Source organism: Empidonax traillii, unplaced genomic scaffold (assembly GCF_003031625.1).
Source record: "Empidonax traillii isolate 1590-97213 ecotype Southwest subspecies unplaced genomic scaffold, ASM303162v1 scaffold24:size2376012, whole genome shotgun sequence".
NCBI classification, from domain to species: domain Eukaryota; kingdom Metazoa; phylum Chordata; class Aves; order Passeriformes; family Tyrannidae; genus Empidonax; species Empidonax traillii.
In genome coordinates, this window is record NW_020955217.1 from 803,586 (window position 1) to 821,815 (window position 18,230).

General features: G+C 37.1%; 1 protein-coding gene across 4 annotated transcripts in view; it reads right to left on the reverse strand.

Moving 5' to 3' along the window:
- SYTL3 (synaptotagmin like 3) overlaps nucleotides 1-18,230 on the reverse strand; it is a 32,811-nt gene that overhangs the window by 8,952 nt on the left and 5,629 nt on the right. For 3 of the 4 annotated variants that reach the window (XM_027904650.1, XM_027904640.1, XM_027904632.1), the window contains 8 exons: nucleotides 17,364-17,641; nucleotides 15,752-15,967; nucleotides 14,219-14,283; nucleotides 11,568-11,619; nucleotides 10,066-10,138; nucleotides 9,188-9,260; nucleotides 5,964-6,088; nucleotides 2,141-2,284 (listed from right to left, as the gene is read on the reverse strand). In XM_027904650.1, coding sequence (XP_027760451.1) covers nucleotides 2,141-2,284; nucleotides 5,964-6,088; nucleotides 9,188-9,260; nucleotides 10,066-10,138; nucleotides 11,568-11,619; nucleotides 14,219-14,283; nucleotides 15,752-15,967; nucleotides 17,364-17,473 — 858 coding nt within the window. In that variant the 5' untranslated portion in view covers nucleotides 17,474-17,641. Of the gene's footprint in view, nucleotides 1-2,140; nucleotides 2,285-5,963; nucleotides 6,089-9,187; nucleotides 9,261-10,065; nucleotides 10,139-11,567; nucleotides 11,620-14,218; nucleotides 14,284-15,751; nucleotides 15,968-17,363; nucleotides 17,901-18,230 lie in introns of all 4 variants that reach the window. The other variant, XM_027904624.1, reaches the window with a different exon arrangement.

Consider the following 18,230-nt stretch of genomic DNA (forward strand, 5'->3'; position numbering starts at 1 on the left):
CCTTTCAATCTACTTTCACCTTTGGGGCAAAGGTTTGGATGCTGTCCATCCACGTATACGAAAAGCACTTGCATCCAGCATTACAGAAGCCACGACAGGGCAAAGAAGGAAGAGATTATAATGCTTTGTGTGGCCCAGCCCAGATACTTAACTTATGGTGCTATGTAGCCTTCACTGTAACAAAGTATCAACTAAAAATAGTTTGGTCTCCATTCATTTATAATGATATTCTTTAAGGTGAGCCCTAGGAACTTTTTACATCGCGTTTGCCACGAAGACTCAACTGTTGTTGCGATTAGTCTCACAGCAACATTGCCCTAGATTGCTAAGATATCTGCATTAGATCACTCCTCCCTCTGAAAATAAACACCAAGCCACACAGGACTGGTTAACCAAGGAGTTCTGCATTGCACAACCCAGCAGCTAAGGCTGCAGAGCAATGTTTATAAGATCGTATCTCTCTTCCATGTAGATACTTTTCTTGGTTGGTGCAGCATGCCAAATGCTCAGTTCACACCAACAGATCCACTAGATTAAGGCAGCTATCTACTCTATCTTATAAACTTTAAGTAACACACATGCACGACAAACGAAGGGCCAGAGTGCTTACTGAGGAAGTCAAAAGAAGTGTAAGGAGTTTTTTGACCTGATGCTTCTGACATGCAATCTTGCTCACTCCATAAGATGCTTATCAGTGTAATCAAGCTCCCTTGCAACTTTATTTTGCTCTGCTCTTTCACTCACTGGCATATTTTTGTTCGCCTGAGCAGAAAATTATTATTTTCCACCAAAATCCTTTGTGACAATGGAATACAAAGAGAGTTTTGTCTTAGCTCATGTCCAAAAAAAAAAAAAAAAAAAAAAAAAAAAAAAAAAAAAAAAAAAAAAAAAAAAAAAAAAAAAGTTCTGTGGAAGTCCCGAATATTTATTCCACAGAACACCTCATTTATTTAGAAAGGCTGGGTAGGTGTTCTGGACTGAATATCACCACACCTCTCCCACCTGCTCAGGTGTCACATACATTCAGTGTAGAAGTCACCATCCTTTTGGTTCAGTGAACAGGGATTTAGCAATGACTTCCTGTATTGTACTTCTGGTGGCACGACTGAAAGCAATGCCATCTGATATTCTGGAAGATACATTTTTATGGAGTGGCCTTCAACATCCTGCACTTATCCATAAAGAGAAGCTTAATGGAATTTGTTCCCCCTTATAAGATAGTAGAAAAATATTACAGTTTGAAGCCTGAGCCATTTATAGCCCAGTTCAAATGGCTGTTGTTTGCATCAGAAATGTAATCCACAAGTTATTACCCATTTGTCAGCTTAACACCTCAGACTCCACAGTGCAGCAGACTGTCAGAGAGCACCAAGGTCTTTGTGTGTGTTTATACCTCTCTGTAAAGCCAGGAGACTGGTTTAATTTTGAGTCCCTAAATCATTTTGCAAGGTTGGTCGTGAATTCTTTGGATACTTCACCCTGCTTAACCTCATCACTAATACATAGAAATTAGCTTCCACGGTTAATCATAGAGGCTTTAAAGCATGTGCTGAATTCATTTATAACCAGCTTCCCTCTCTCTCATCTGCAGTATTCAAAGTGCCATCCATCAGAGGATGATTGAAGATTGTGCCCTAAGCCTGTGAACTGCTCCCCTGGCTTCCATCACTGTCAGTTTCCTCTTCGTTCACTGACATCCTGACATTTGAATTTCCACTGACATTTCCAACACCATAGCTCTTGCAGACTGACAAAACCCTTCTGTTCAATGAAGCTTGAAGAGAAAAAGCTGGCTATTAGATTACAAAGTACTATGTTCATAATCCCAACCTTAATATAAAATAGGAAAAATGTTAGTTGCATTTGCAAAATTCAGAAGAAGCCACTTAATCAATTATTCATTATTAATGGATGTATCCATCTCTCGACTATCCATTATTAATCTGATTTGGCTTATGCTTCAGAAAGTTCACAGTGTTACTATGAGAACCGTGACAGTCAGTTTTTCATCAGATACAAATTCAAGTAAAATTCTTCCTGCATTTTTTAATATAATCTAAAATATACCAATATTTTGCACAAGCTGTTATATCTGTTCCCTTTAAGCGCTCTTTCTGTTGTCTTTCATCCTTTAACTTACATGTTTTCTGCCATCACAGAAAACTGTATCACTTGTGGGACTGGTTGTTATGTCTTCTTCCTCCTTGCAACTACTTTTTGCCAGAATATCACTGTCATTTTGGGCCCCAGTGATGAGCTGTTGCAGACTGGGTGTACTTTTCATCTGTAAGAAATTCAGAAAGTAATTTTTTTTTTAATATAAAGAAAATGTCCTGATTCCTTCAGGAAAGCTATCAAAAGAAAATTCAGTAAATAGCTATAATTTACTCTGATCAAGGTCATACAGGTGGCACACTTTCAATTATCATGTAGTAACTTAACTGTTGGTTTATAACTCTCTCATTCCAGCTAGTAGTACATTCACTATTTTAATAATTTTCTAAAATCAGCATACCACCAACTAATGTAATGATCACTACCACAGCAATTATTAACAACATTCTACTAATAACAGACCAAAAGTAGTAATATACAAATAAAAGACCTTATTACCTCTTAACAAAACAGTAATTTTGGAAGAAAAAAACTAATCTTGCCTCCAGGAAATGAAAAATAGTATTTTGCAAAATGTATGACACATGCCCATGTTTACCTATGCAGGAATGAATATATGTTGAAAGAGTCTTGAAAACAGAAAAAGACAATTTCATATTTAACTTTGCTTATAGAAAAAGCTTAAATTTCCAAGGTGTTCTTGACTTTGCTTTTACTTTGTCCGTTCATCTTTCTAATTTTCCCATGAAAACTCTGATAATTTCATAAAGATTGATATATATATATATATATATATATATAGCAAAACTCATTGAGATTTTTCTTCAGCCACCTCTGTTACAAAAAACAATGGTTAATAGAAAGAAGTGCCAAAAGACTAATACATTGGGCTAGAAATATGCTGAAATTAGATTTTAGCTCATTCCAGCACACCACTTTCCCTGGATAATACAATCTATGAAAAGCACGTTCGCAGCTCAATGGGTCTGAAAAGAGCAAGGTACAAAATTTTATGTGCTTAGGATATAAGAAAATTTCTTTTTCAAGTTGTGTAACAGAGGTTACTAGAAAGACTAGAAAGAATACAGTCTGACTAAAATCAACAAAAAGAATTGGGACTTTTTGTTTAAAAGAAACAGGTAATATATATTTAACAAATCTGAGAACCCCTCCTGCCCGGTCAGCAGAGAGCACTAAAGGATGAGGACAAGCAATTAAATAATATATTGAGATTACTTCTAAAAAAACCAGGATGTACAAAATCCTAACCAGTAGGCTGTTATTATAACACACAAATACTGTTATGTGTAATAACTGCCTTACCTTAAGAAGAGATGTGAGAATTATGTTCCCTTGTGAGGGGGAAATAGACAGAAAACGCATTGAGAATATAGCCTCAAAAATCCCAAACAAAACCAAAATAGTGTATTTCCCAAAACACCACTGATTCAATTTGCTAAACACAACAACCTACAACACGCTGAATTTTAGCTTCTACTTGGATCAGGAAGACTTCAGTTGTGTCATACAGACAAAAAGTGACTGACGAGGCACCATAACTACCAGTGCTAAACTTAGCATCAGGTCACATAAGCAAGACTCCCTTGTAGCCCAGCTCTAATGTCACAGGAGAGGTATCCCACAGCTACCAATGCACCCAAACAGCTTCCACATGTTGCATATGCCTGCCTGTTCCCCCAGGAAGGCAGGTATAATTCCAGTTCCCTTAATAAACTTCAAGGTTCTGATGGCGAGAGGCCCTTGAAAACACTATTCAATTAACTTCCCAAACCCAGATTTTACACTGGCTGGTAGTTCTTGCCATTGCATTAGGGTTTTCTCACTAATAATGAGGTTAAATATAATCTCTTTAAACTTTAGCCTGAAGGAATCAAGCTCTGAACACATTACAAATATAGAAAACTTATTTAAGAAACAGATAATGTTCTTGAGACTGAAGTAGTGCCCCAGTTTTGCATATACTGCACATTCAGCTATTACTTTACAGTCCAAGAGAAAAACATACACTTTCTAGGGTAAAAAACCCCACTGTTTTGATTCGTTCTCTGAAAATGCAAAGTCCTCTCTGGTGTGGAAATCACAAGTAAGATTTCTACATCATATTTTGTTATAAATGTAATTAGTTGTTTTGCAAGTGTAATTTAAAAGAGGTTCTGTCCCATAATTTAAGGTCTAGCTCTAGTAGGGATGTAAACAGCTATCCTTACTAAAGGAAAACAAAGATGGGAAAGAAAAAAAAAACCAAACCTGAAGAATAACAAATAGTGTCATTGACAGAAATTAAGAGTAGTTTTTAAACTCACAGTAAAGACACAAAGTCATCATGTAAGTGTGGGAACAGAAGAGTAAAATTTCCTTCAACATGAAAAAAATTAAAATGCCAAAAATTAGATTTACAAGAAAAAAATCAAAAGTTATTCTAGTAAAACTAAAATTCTAGCTTAAGGATAGTCTAACTGGTTTAAGTGAAACAAAAGGTCTGTGGCTCAGAGAAATAGTGCTCAGGCACACAAACATTGAAATCTATCCTTCAAAACATGCAATGCAAAGTGTGGACATAAATTAAGACCTAAATCTTTAATTGGGCAATCAAAACCCCACAAAAATAATTTGGAATCTCCTTCTAATGCGTTTCTCAAGCCAAAGAGTCCATATCCATCTTTGAAACATGACTGATTATTTGTGATCAGTGGGTGATGTAGCATAGTTTAAATCCATATTATCTCCAACTCTGATGTTTTTCCAATGCATTAAAAGAGCAATGGTCTGCATGTGGAATAAAGTTAACACTGAAATGCGGCTTGCCACAATGAAAGGAGCACTCCAGTAACCAATAATTGTTACCAATTCTCTGCATAATTTAATTGCATACAAAAATACCATAACTAATTTCACAGAGTTCACAGACTTGCTGGGCCAATTCAGGCTGCTAGTCCATGCAGTTTGACATCCTGTCTCTTCTATTTAACAGCACCTGACACTTCAGAGGAAAGTGAATAATGTCCACCAAGGGAGCTGTGAGTAATGTGTGCCACGAGGTCTGGCCCAAAGCAAGAGCTTTTCTCAGCATCTAATTCAGGCACTTAGCAGACCACATTTACCTCATTCAGATGAAAAAGGCAATTCAGTAAGTACCCACTATGTGGAAAACAGACTACGGACAAAGTTCAGTCACTTGAGAGCTGAAAGCATACAAAATAGAATCCTCAGTGTAACTTTAAAGCAGAAGTGTGACATCATCTTCAGCCCTGCACAATTTGTGGGAAAACAGATGACTGGATTTTTCTCAAACTTCTCAAGAAAACACAAAGCTAGAGACTGTAACCAAAGCAAAAGGAAAGGGGAAGTTGCGCAGCAACTAACAGCAATGTTTCCTCACTGCCAACTTAAAAAATGCTCATGGAGTGCCAGAGAGGATGGTTTAGTTATGGTCATAGCTTGGTCCTGTTCAGCAGCAAAAGGGGCAGGAAGAGGGCAAGACAGAGCACATCCCTGTAGCACAACAGTCACGTAGAGCAGACATCGAATCAGCCTCAAGAGAGCCTGTCAACACCTGAGAGCAAAATGACCCATCCCCTCCCTCCCTATATGAGGGTCTTTGTAAAAATCTCAGTCCAACATTTCAACTCAGGACTGAAATCAATTGTGCAGATTCTGTCAAAAACCTTGTGAAGAGTCGGAGTTCTGATCATGGTCAGTGAACATCAGCTAAGCTCTGTTCACACAATAAGAGTAAAATTCCACCGTGTAAGTCACTGCCCTCACAAATATTTTTCATTCCTGAAACAGCTCTTACAGTTCGAGAGTGTGTATAATAATATGGATACCTTGCTTGTAATGTTGATGGCAGTGTCAGATTGGCTCCTTCTTTGCCACCTTCTTTCCACATTCTTCCCACAGTCTGCGGTTAGGACACACCTGTCAGTCATATCATTCTGGGACTTTGAGATTTCTGGAGAGAAAAGAAAGAGAAAAGTCACTATAAAAAACTTTGCAAGCAATCCTGTCAATTTTTAGGCTAATTCTGTAGCTTTCAAACTTTCATCCTGCAACTTTAGTGTTGATCTCCTAAGAGTAAGAAACAGATGGGACAACAAGTGCTCGCCACATTTTATATAATTATACTTTGCATGCCTAAATCTTTCCTGCTATTTCAATTGGAAATTATACTTTTTGTTGCCTGTCATCAGAGCTACTGCCATCAAATACAGTTTCCTTGCAGAAATAGCTACTATAGTCCATGTGTATAGTTTAATTTGTAAAGTGGCTTGGTTCACAATAAAAGCAAAATCATTATAAGAACATAAAGCAACATGACAGTGAAAATCAGAAAGCAGAGCATATTGGAAAATATTTAGAAATTTATTCAAAATATGTATGAAAGGAGAGATACTGCATACTCTGGTCCCAAATCACATATAATTTTAAGAACATGAGTAGCCCTCATTGGCTTCAATAACATTACTCATGGATAAGCTTATCCATACTTAAGGACCTTATTGAATTAGCGCTTCAGTAACATCTAGTTTATTGTCAAATAAGTCTACAGGACAGTTGGACATTTAATGCACCACTTTTCACTTCTTATTCCTCGGTGTACATTCAGAACTTCACTTAAAGGGAAGGGCAGCACCCATTCATGATTTCTGAAGTTGCAAATGAGCAGGTTGAGCGGTAGGTACTTTATTGCTAATCCCAGATAGCTATTTCATGTACCACTTATAAGTTATTAATTCTTCATGAGAGACTATAATATGTTTAATTCATACAGAAGAAATAAATATTTTTCTCACAACATGAACCTCTGTGAAGAAAGCTCTCAGACAGCAGACAATATGACAATAATGGTATTGAAAAACAATGGGACTCAAGTGTAATTTTTAAAGACACTCTGGGTTAGTTTTGTTCTTAGCAGTAATCAGTCCTCAGATGTTTACTGTACTCTTTGTACACCATTAAGGAGCCATGTGGCCTATTCAAATGGAGGCTCAATTAAGCCACCTCTGTAAATGAAACCAGTGACTTTTCACTGCAAATAAAACTACAACCAGAAACTCATTTTACATTCACCAAATGGCAACCCTTGGATTATAATCTCCTGTTGCTGCCAAACCATGCTGGAACAGGAGGTAACAGTGTAAAGAGCAGACTGTACAATGGCCGCTTTGTGTTGCACGCTCTAATCCTTTGTTCCTACTGCCCTCAGACACACACACCAGCTCCAGCGATAGAATCAGAGGCATAACGAGGTTCTCCATGTTTATTTACTGCAATGCACAAGAGCTGGGCGTAATAAATACCTCTGCAAACCAGGACCTTTTTATCTAGATAAGATACAGAGTACTAACTTTAGACACTCGTGATCAGAAGCACCTATCATCACTGCACCAGGCTTCACTGGAGGCCATATTGTCTGAAAAAGCTGGTTTCTTAAGAAACCCAGTTCTTTCTCTCCGTAAGACTTCCAATGCTTTTTAATTATTGACTTCAGTGATTGCAACAACCTGTTATTTTGTCACAAATGGAACCACTGTACCCTAATTAGGATGATAGCACCTGCGTGAGGTTTCTCACACAGCTGAGCTGATCTACCAAATTGCTGCCATCTCCCTCTTCAACCACCGCTCTTCCCTCCTCAATCCCTGGCTTCTGACCTCATGGCATCATCCACTGTACACATTCCAACATGTATATTCTATCTTGAGCCTACTGAACTCACTAAAACAGCAGAAAAGTATCTATATGTTTCGACTAGGTTAATGTTATGCCCTTAAAATTAGCTAAACCAGTTTATGGAGGGGATCCAGAAACACTGGTGCTAATTCAAGTCATGGCAGCATTAGGCTAGAAACAGAGAAAGAAGAAAGACACGAGTGGAGGAGGACTTTCCATTTGGTAGCAGCGAACTAATACATTAACTTGCTGCAGTCCTGACAGGTTTTACTGGTAACTATGGGATATGAGCAGGCTTCAAACTATCAGAAAACTGAATAAATTACTTTGCATCCAGTTCAGCGCTACCTAAGCTATCTGCTTCCTGTAATAGTGTCCTACACCACCCTATACTTCTATTTGGAGCCACAGTCACCGTGTCTCTGCGTAGCGTTAATGTGTTCACACAGACACAACACTGAATTTGCATAGTTAAAGAAAAAAAGGCCAGTAGAATGGGTAGAAGAAAGTAAAGACCAAACAAGATGTAAGGCAAGAGGTTAGGGGGAAAGGCAGAAAGGCACTAAAGCCAGTTTTATTCAGGTCTGGTCTCACATGTGGTGTTGTGCAAGTTGATGCCAGTAAGAAAATATTAAGGTTTGTTCAAATGCATGCAAATTCGCAAGCCTCTGTAATCTTCCTAAGGCTCAGAAGTTGTTTTCCTCTAGTCATTGATGCCTTTAATTTGTTTTTCACACAGGCTGGCTGTCCTTAGTGTAGTTAGCCTTAGAGATGCACACACAGTCTGCAGCCCAAGGAACAGCAGGCAGCATAAGAGAATGGAAGCAACCAAAAGTATCAGAATGAAAGAAGAGTTGTTAGGACTGGATGGCACTTAGAAGTATGCACTGAAAAAAACCCACTCAGCTAGACAGACTGAGAAAGAGGAAGAAAGTCCTCATGAAAACTGCCAGTAAATGAAAATATTAGACTCTACTTCCGTTAAATGACAGACTCTTTGACAGAGTCAGCTGTGGTTCAGTCAGACAGAAAACATGAAGATCAGTACAGCAGAAACTGGTTATTACTCCGTGCTGAGTTAAATACATTGCATCTGAACACCTGGTAAATCTAAAGATTGTACAATATAGTCTTTTCCATCCTTACAGGAAAGCCATTCTTCGTTGATATAATCAGCTTATTTAAGAAACAACAGAGTACTGAAGGAGAATTAGATTTACTGTATTATTTTTCAGGTTGGCACAGCCTTAGCATTAATAATTTCAGCCATTACTCAACATCCTTGTTTTATAACTATTTCTTGGCCAACACTGTGGACAAAAAATTGAAACACTTGACTACATTACTATAGAATGACAAAACAGTGAAAGCTACTTACTTTTTATATGTGTTGTGAGAGACAAAAACAAGTTTTCTACAGATTTATTAAACCTTTTAGACTCTCCAAGTTCCTGCAAATGGGAGATGCCATGAGTAAGAAAACATAACATTTGTCATTTTAAAATTTCCGTGATTATATCAGATGGTAAGGGTGCATCCCTTTGCTCACTTCTGTAGAAGTATTCATAAATACAACTAATTACATCACCAGTTTGTTGTAACATAGTTAATACTTTTATCTATTATAGATGTTCCTGTGCCTCTGAAGCAAAGTTTTTGTCAAAGTCCAGATATGCATATAAGATTGTTTACAGAACTGCAATGGGCTTAGACAACAGAGCCTGAGGATCCAGTCCAAAATGAACTGAAATACTAGTTCATTGCAATTTTTATGAGTTCTGAGCCATGTCCTACTATTCTGTCCACTAGAAACTGTACTGCAAAGGCAACCATCAAATTCACTGTTCTTCACTCAATAATGAAAGTGACACATGAAATGATCATTTTATAAATAACTATTGAATGTCTCAGGAACATGGGATCCCCCTTCATGTTTGAGGAGAGCTCAGGAGATGCCAGCCCAGTCTTCCTGTAGTGAGGCACCAAAAACCAGATGCAGCATTCTAGTGTCAAGTAGAGTGGTTAATCACTTCCCTCAAAAACTGAAAACTAAGTGAAAACAGCCCTCATAGCCTCTAATCTTTTTCTCCTCAAGCCAACGCAGCATAAAAATAATGACAAAGAACATAAGGCACCATTTATACAGCAGTGTGATGTTACAGCAGTAGTTGTTTACTACACTTCTGTGGCTGACCTTTACATATGAATGAAACTCTATGAGGTGCGTATATATACGTATATTTTGCAGATACATACACTTACCATCACACTGGTTCCTGTTGTTGATTCTGTGAAAGGAGGTGGAGTTGGAGGTACGACAGAAATTTTACTGGAAATGTAAGAGATTAACAGTTAACAACATTTAATATATTATGCCAATAGATGGATAAATAAACCACGGTTTTTATTTTTATAATAATATTATTTTTATGATATAGTCCATCCAGTACTCCATAAAAATCTGGTTTGACATCCCATGTCTTTAAGAGCTGCAGCATAGGTTTGTCACCTGTTCCTAAAAATTAGGTCTACCTTTCTATCTTCTTAATAGCTGGCTGATCTAGGTAAAATTAATAAATTAGAACTACCAGGAAGACCTAATTTAGGACAGATTCCCTAGACTTCTATACAGTTGATAGTATTACAATCTGTGTTCTAAAACACAATTCCTGTATAACACACCCCATTTCTACTTCAGAGATGTTTTCAGAAAACAGTCATCTTTATTTACAATATTAAAAGGATCCTTTCTTGCCCAGTTCCAGAGCTGTTAGAGACCCTTTACAGCATTCCTGCCATTCCATCTGTGGTAAATAGTGCTGGTCTGTGAAAAAGAATCTGTTATCTCTCTGATTCTGTTATCACAGCACAATCACAGTCCTTGAGGCAGCTGGTGAACTTCCTTTTTGATTCTCTTTTAGTTTTACCACATCTACGTAAGAGCAAGCTCTGGTTAGGATCTTATCTTGCTGACTATAAGTTTCTGTCTTATGCAGCTATGCCTCACCAGATAATTATAATAAATTGAGGCCATCTCTACATATCTTACTTTACGTGGGATTTCAGGGGTGGGGGAGGGGGTTTGGTTGGTTGGTTTTATTTTTGGTGGTTCTTTTTGTTGTTTTGGTTTGGTATTGTGTTTTAAGGAAAAGGGTTACTTTAATACAATGTAGTTTAAGCAGACTGTTATTTCATTATATATCACTGGTAATAACTTAAGTATGGGCATGCTTCAGCCTCTAGTCAAAGTACTTATCCACTGTAAATTAGATTTTTTTACTTTTTAAAAGTTTGGTAAGTGGAAATGTCTAATTGAATACAGAGCTTCCTCTCTACTATTTATTCTAAAACTATCATATCAGCGATATCTCCTGTTGAGCAAATAACGATGCTATTACGACAACTAGTAAACAGTTTTCATCTATGATCACTGAAAAGTGTTGTGCAAATTTAAAAGAGAATGGTATAAACAGTTATGCAAAAAATATAAGCAGATAAAACAAAAATAATGGATGTCCCTTCAGGTCAAGGAAGGCACTATTACTCCAAACATAGTACTCTCTGTTGTACTTCAGATCTTTTCTGTGGATTGCTGACAGATAAAAGTGACCATTTTTCTACGTTTTTGTCATTTGTATTCCAAAAGTGTTGAATTTTCATAATAAAAAAATACAAACTGCTGGCTAGTTTATAACACAAAATAGATCACCTATACAAATTCTCAGTGTCCTAGGACCGCTTGTACTTTTGAGTCTTACCTCAGTTTCTGATAAGATTTCAAGAGCTTTGCACCAACTGTTTCATGTCTGCCTGTGAAGTAGGAAAAAAAAATCCAAAGGTCATTTAGCAACAACAGCAGTTCCTAATGCCTGTATAACTCACTTTTTAAAACCAGTGCCTTTCAGGAACAGGCCTGTATTTACAGAAACTCATGCACACACAAGCCAAGAGTGAAATCAATTCCCATCTAATGTATCAGCATACATGCCAAGCAACATAAATTTCTCCTGCGTCACAAACTATCATGATTTCACCTCTCACAGGTGACATGTTCAGACTAACTCTTCACAAGTGCTAAGGACAATCACATACAGATACTAACAGGCTCATTCCTACAGGTTGCTAAGTGCTCTCAGCCTCCTGAAGTCCAGGAGGCAGGTAGTGCACAGGCCCACTGCACTAAAACACACTTCAACCATAAAACTCAAACACTAAGGAAAGCTTGAAAATGTTTATAAGAGCAGGCACATGGTCATCTATTGCATCTCATGAAAAATTCCTCCCGTTTTTCCTACGAGAGACCTGAACAACCATGAAAATGCTTGACTAGCTCACAAACATGAGCAATACCCTTTGTTAAGACCATCCCTGCAGGGAAATAACAACCATGTCACATTCCTCAGGTGAGCAGCCACATGGTGTAAAGAACACCAAGGAGCAAGTGCTTCATCAGGCACGAAGAATGAAGACTCATAAAACTCTAGTTTGTTCCCAGGTGATCACAAACACAAAGAAGGACTAACATGTAACAAATGGCCAACTGAAATGATCTGGAGTATCCTTAATCACTAATAATTCCTAATTCAGAAAGCAGCATGTAATCCATGTTTTACTAAAGATATCACTGACTATAATACTGCTTACATAAAAGTAGTAGACCTTGGTGGTGATAGAAATAATAATCAGGTCATCAATATTACAGCTTTCAATCAGGACTCCATTATTCATGCTCTATTATTAATAAGTAATATTTACTATCTTAGATTTTAAATTTATTAGTCATTAAAGGCAATATACCACTTTTATGAAAATATTGACCTTATTCTTTAGGTAGAAGCTACAATAAAATATTAAAAAGCATACTGATGTCATCTTTGGGTGTTTTTTTTAGCCTATAACATGAGAAAACTTCACTGTAACATTTGTGGGTTTTTTCAGTTAAACTTACTTTCCAGTGAATACTTCAGTTGTGCTGTATTTTCATACCAAAAGAGGGCACTGTCTCTCCAGGACTGAAGGATGCACAACAGCTGTTGTGTTTTAGTTTGCCATTTTTTAACCTCTTTAATTATATCAATTGGTCTAATCAAAGGAACTAAACAAAACATTTTTCTCCCTGCAGGTTTATCTGCTGTATATCCTTAGATCTTTGTGACTTCAACAGTATATCTAAGCAAAATGCTTCAAGCACCCACAAAGCTTTGATAATTCAAAGCAAGAACTCATTTATTTTCTGGAAAAAGAAACAGTCAGTACCTTCAATAACAGAGAGATTCATAAAATTACCAGCTTTAGACTCACTGAAAAAATTGAGGAGAAATTTTTAACAATGGTTATTGGTTAAAAGTGTGATTTTAAAGATAAGTCAGCTAGTACTTTAAAATCAGAAATTATCTTGGCTAGAATAGGCTGCAGTGAAATCTTTCAAATTTTAAATGAACTTTTTTTAGCAGGAGCTGTAGTTTAGTTTCTCAATATGCTATTTGCTGTCTTTCATGAATACCTACTACCTAAAATTTGACTGATTACATTCTTACACTTACCAAATTCTTCCTATTCAAGTTTCCCCAGAAATATTTAAGGCCGAATTCCTTCCTTTTCTCCAACTACTCTTAAACCTAGATGTAATGCAGATTCTGGTAGTGAAACTTTATCATTGACTACATTCAGGCACAAAGTAAATTGCTGCCTATCTGAAGTGGCACGTCAAGGGAAAGAGGAAAGACATCCTCTCCACCTCACTAGTTATTGTAGGTGAAACAGAAACTAACACCCCCTCAGCTGGCAAAACACATTTCCCATAATTTCTTTTAAGACTTTGTCCTTACGATGGCACTGAAAAGACTGAACACAAGGCAGTGGCACAGCTGTCTGAAAGTAGCAAAACAGTAAGTGTTTAGCTCTCTGTTGATTTATAGCTATACATGTTTTTCTTTCTTCCATTCCATCATTTCTTTCAGCTTTAGAACTTTCTCAGGGAAAACAACTGAAGCTTTAAACTTGGACAAATGATAGATGCAAGATAATTTCCTTCCTGAATATATACTTTAACATTTCTATATTTATTTCATGTCATTGCATTTCTTAAAAGTCTTACACAGTCATCAATTCAAACTGATATGGCCAGCAATTTTGTTATTACTCAAAAAAAAAAAAAAAAAAAAAAAAAAAAAAAAAAAAAAAAAAAAAAAAAAAAAAAAAAAAAAAAAGAGTTGTACTTTAAAATGCATCCTGCTGGTTTGTGTTCATGTTTCATTTAGTGCACAGACAGATGCACTGCACGGCAATTTCTGACACATCTCTCATCAAATGGAAGAAATGTTAAATACAGTGGTAGACTACATTCTATGTTTCACTTAGATGATGACTACGTATTACATAGCAGTTTATGATCTATTCCAGTGATTACCTTCACCTGGATATTTCTTTGCTCGTTCCTCAAAGAACCATTCACCAGCCTTTACTTTAACATCTCTGGAAAACAATGAAAAGATATTTGAATCACCATGTTCCCAGGTGCCTTTCTTCAAATGTCTGGTAACTATTTAACAATACAACAATCTTTTTCATTCCTACCATAAAACTAAGATTTCACGACTGCTCAATCCATTGACCAATTTTTTTGTGTGTCTGAAAAAAACAGAGGGGAGGAGTCTTTGGGAGAGAATTGTTTTAGTTTGGAGGGGTTTTTTGTTTGTTTTCCTTTCTGCTGTGTAGGACTGCCCATGGAAAGTGATACGTACTGCTCTAGGCATTGCTCTGAAGCCAGGAGTCCCAGATCCACTCCAGTCTATATAACCAACTTGCAACACAGCCCAAGCACTTGTGCTGTCTGGCCTCCTGACTGCTTACAGCTGCAGCCTACTCTGAGGAGCAGGGAACATCAATGATAGAGGACATGGTCCCAAGCAGGACTTTAGGCGGCTACCAGGGAGCACTGAGCTATCTTTTTATAAACCATAACTCTCTTCCAAACTATAGAAAATTACATCAAACTAGTACAAATTCATTTAGTTTAAGACCAGTACCTTGCCTTACATTTCCCACTATTCTAATCTCAGTTTTTCCACCCTCAGAGAGAGTGAAGTGGTGGATTAATCTTGTGTTGGTATAAAGTAAATTTGCATCCAAATCCTCATCCTTTGTACAGGGATATATATAATTCAGCACAGCTTTTGATTAATTTCCAAAACTATCATTCTTTGCCTACATATTATTTTTCATCAAATGTGGAAGTATTCTAAACCATTTGGTTTAAAAATATTCTAATAAATAGAATGGACTATGATGGAATATCTTGATATAAAAATTGCACTAATATAGTAAAAGACAGATTGTTTCCTCTGTCCAAGAAAACAAAACTAGCATGATATAGTAAAAGAAAAACTAACTAATTCAAAGTAAACAAATTTGGATTTCTAGCCATGTTTGAAAAAAAAATCCTTATAATGTTACTGGTATTTTTTGCTTAATAAATTTTTATAAAACATGACTACTTAATATTTATCAATCCAGGTTCCTCACTCCTGTAATAAGAAGCAGAAAATCATGATTAGGAAATTGCCAAGAAATTGACTGTACTACAAAGCACAGCACCTTCAGCAGCTTGTTAGGATGCGCTGGTTCAATATTGAGTCAGGGGAAGGAGTTCTCTCCATGGTTTAGACTGTTGCTTTGCTTTGCTGTTATCGACTTTGCCCCACTACCTCTGGCTTACCTTGAAGATACATTTTGCTAAACATAGGAAAGGAAATCCTGACTATGTGAAGTACAGCACAAAGTTCCCACCTATTTCATTATCACCAGGACTCCAGCCAACATTTTCATTACACCAGAGGCTTTGTTCCATTAATTGTTTAAGCAAAAGATATACAAAACCAGTGGGCATCCATTGGATGACCAATGTGAACCAGCATTTGTCCAAAGCAGTAAAGTTTCTTACCCATGAGCGTAACAAATGGTGCATTTCCAAAGGCAGGGATTCAGGCAGACACGGCATTCAGAGCATACTCGATGACTGCAGCCATTGCATACTGCCCCCCTGTTCATCAGCAACCCAAGTGATTTGTGGCAGCGAGCACAAGACCTCTCCTGATATTCATGGCTTACATTTTTTGCCCCTTTCCACCGAAGCTGATGTAGATGCAGTTTCAGTTTCCTAACCCCCCAGGTAAAAAGAAAGAAAAAAAGAAAAATAATAAAAAAAATTAGATAGACCAAAATCCTCATGAAAGTCACAAGCTAATACCCTGGTTGTGCAGTACCGTTACGAGTGGGAGACAGGCCCTCAAGTGTGACCTCAGCTGAGCACCGTCTGAAGGCATCCATACACAACATTTTTTCAGTGTGACTGTATATGTGACCAGAACTGTGCATACTAACAGAGAAACAGTTTAGTATAAATGGGGTTCTGATCATGTTAGGCATGCTCAGAGCAGGGTATTGAAATCATATAAGTGATTATGCACTGACATGAAAACTGAGACTAAATGGTGCTCCCTTTTATTTGATGTTTTTTACCATAGTTATTCAAGAATCAGATCTATCAAGTAAAAATAATCATAACAAATGCATCATTTGAAAGCTAAATAAAAAACTACACCAGCCCAAAAGATCAAAACCTCTCCTTTTCATTAACTTTGCTTCCATTACATGTACGAATAATCAAGATGTTTTAACTGTTACCAACACCATCAACTGTAGAAAGGGATTTTCTGACCAATTCAGACTTTCTGTATAATCCTTTACTTACTTTTCACTTAATTGTCTTCATTTAATATGTCCAGTAATACTTACATAACTGTTTGCTGTAAGCAAAGTTTAAGTTTTCACATTTCAGAGGCTAAAAAAATATATCTTATCCACACAAATACCTTGTTTATATGGGGATGCAATGTCACAAAGATGGGTACAAGCTGCAAGGAAATCCTTGTCCTAGCCGTGACATAAAGCAAAAAAAGTGCTGGAGAATTATCCTTTATCCTGTCCAACTGAGATGCTTGCACAATGTGAAGTTATTTAATAAAATCCTGTTGCTGACCAATGGTACCTATTGACAACAGTAACAACCTCTGAAACAGCATTGTGTGCTTGCTGCTTGTTGTGTGTGAGAAGGGACAGTGATGAATTTTGCACAACGAGCAGGTATCCAATGATTCTTAAGTCCAGTATTGGCACAACTTACGTTAAATAAGCCAGCCAAAGATCTGAACTTGTTCTGTATTACCAGGACTATGTATGCATACATGGGAACGTGATGAAAATGCCATAAAGCCTTCCTAGAAAAAATACAGGCAGCAACTGAACTTTCTATGAAGGCTGAAAGTAAAATTCATCCAGTATGTTATTCACAGAACAGTATTTGCTCATCTTTAATGTAGAGTCAATGGAATGGTACATTCCAGAGGCTCTGGATAACCCTTGGTTTTCCAAAAAAATAAAAAAACATTACGTAACAAGAAGTTAAAAAAGGAGTACATTTGGAAGGACAGAGTGGAAGAAAAGTACTTCCAAAAAAAGAGAACAGAATACAGGAATAGGGGAGGAACACATACCTTATTCTTTCCTCTTCTGTTTTTCTCACCATCTCATCACGGTACAGGACTTCCAGAACAGCCTCTCGTTCCAATTCCTTAAGGAAGTTCAAATTAAATTCACAGGCCATTTTCTCCAAATTTCACTTGTTCTGTAGACTCCTGTCCTATGGGTTCTACTATATCCAGAACAACGGTCTGGGTGTTTACTAAGTGCCTGTGCTCTTACTCAATTGGTGATGTGTTTGAAAAGAAAAATAACTGTGCCTGTCTTCACACAAACCATCACTTAGGTGTCTCTGCAAACCAGGGAATATGAACAGTTATCAAGGTCACAGCAGTCTTGACTTTTTCATATCCTTAAACTTCCTGTTCTTTTCTATTTTTTTTTTTTCCACTGAGAGACAGTCCAAAAGAGATGAGAGCTTGCAGCAATGCCCCAGACAGGGTTTTAACTGCCTCCAGATAGAGGGACAATTTGTCAAGAGATGGTGTAAGGGAGTGGGGGGACTGGTTTGAGATTTTTTATTTTGTCTTGTAGATTTGGGATTTCTGGGCCTTCTGGGCCTAGGGGAAAAAAAAAATACATGTTATTATCTCTTCACCTTCTCAAGACATTTAAAATAAGATTTGAAGAACACATTTTGCTATACTCAAACCTTTCATACACTAATTCAGATATAGGACAGGTTTTAAGACAGTCCTGTTCTTCAAAGAGTCTCACCATACTGTTCAGTAACACTCAGGCACATATCTTTGGCTTTTTGTACAGTTAAAATAAAACAACCAATAAAAAAGCTTAAGTTATTTTTGACCACAGGCCTGCAGATCCCATGACTGGAGAAGTCATAGTCCTTGTGACAAAATTTTTGAGGAAAAAAATGTCCC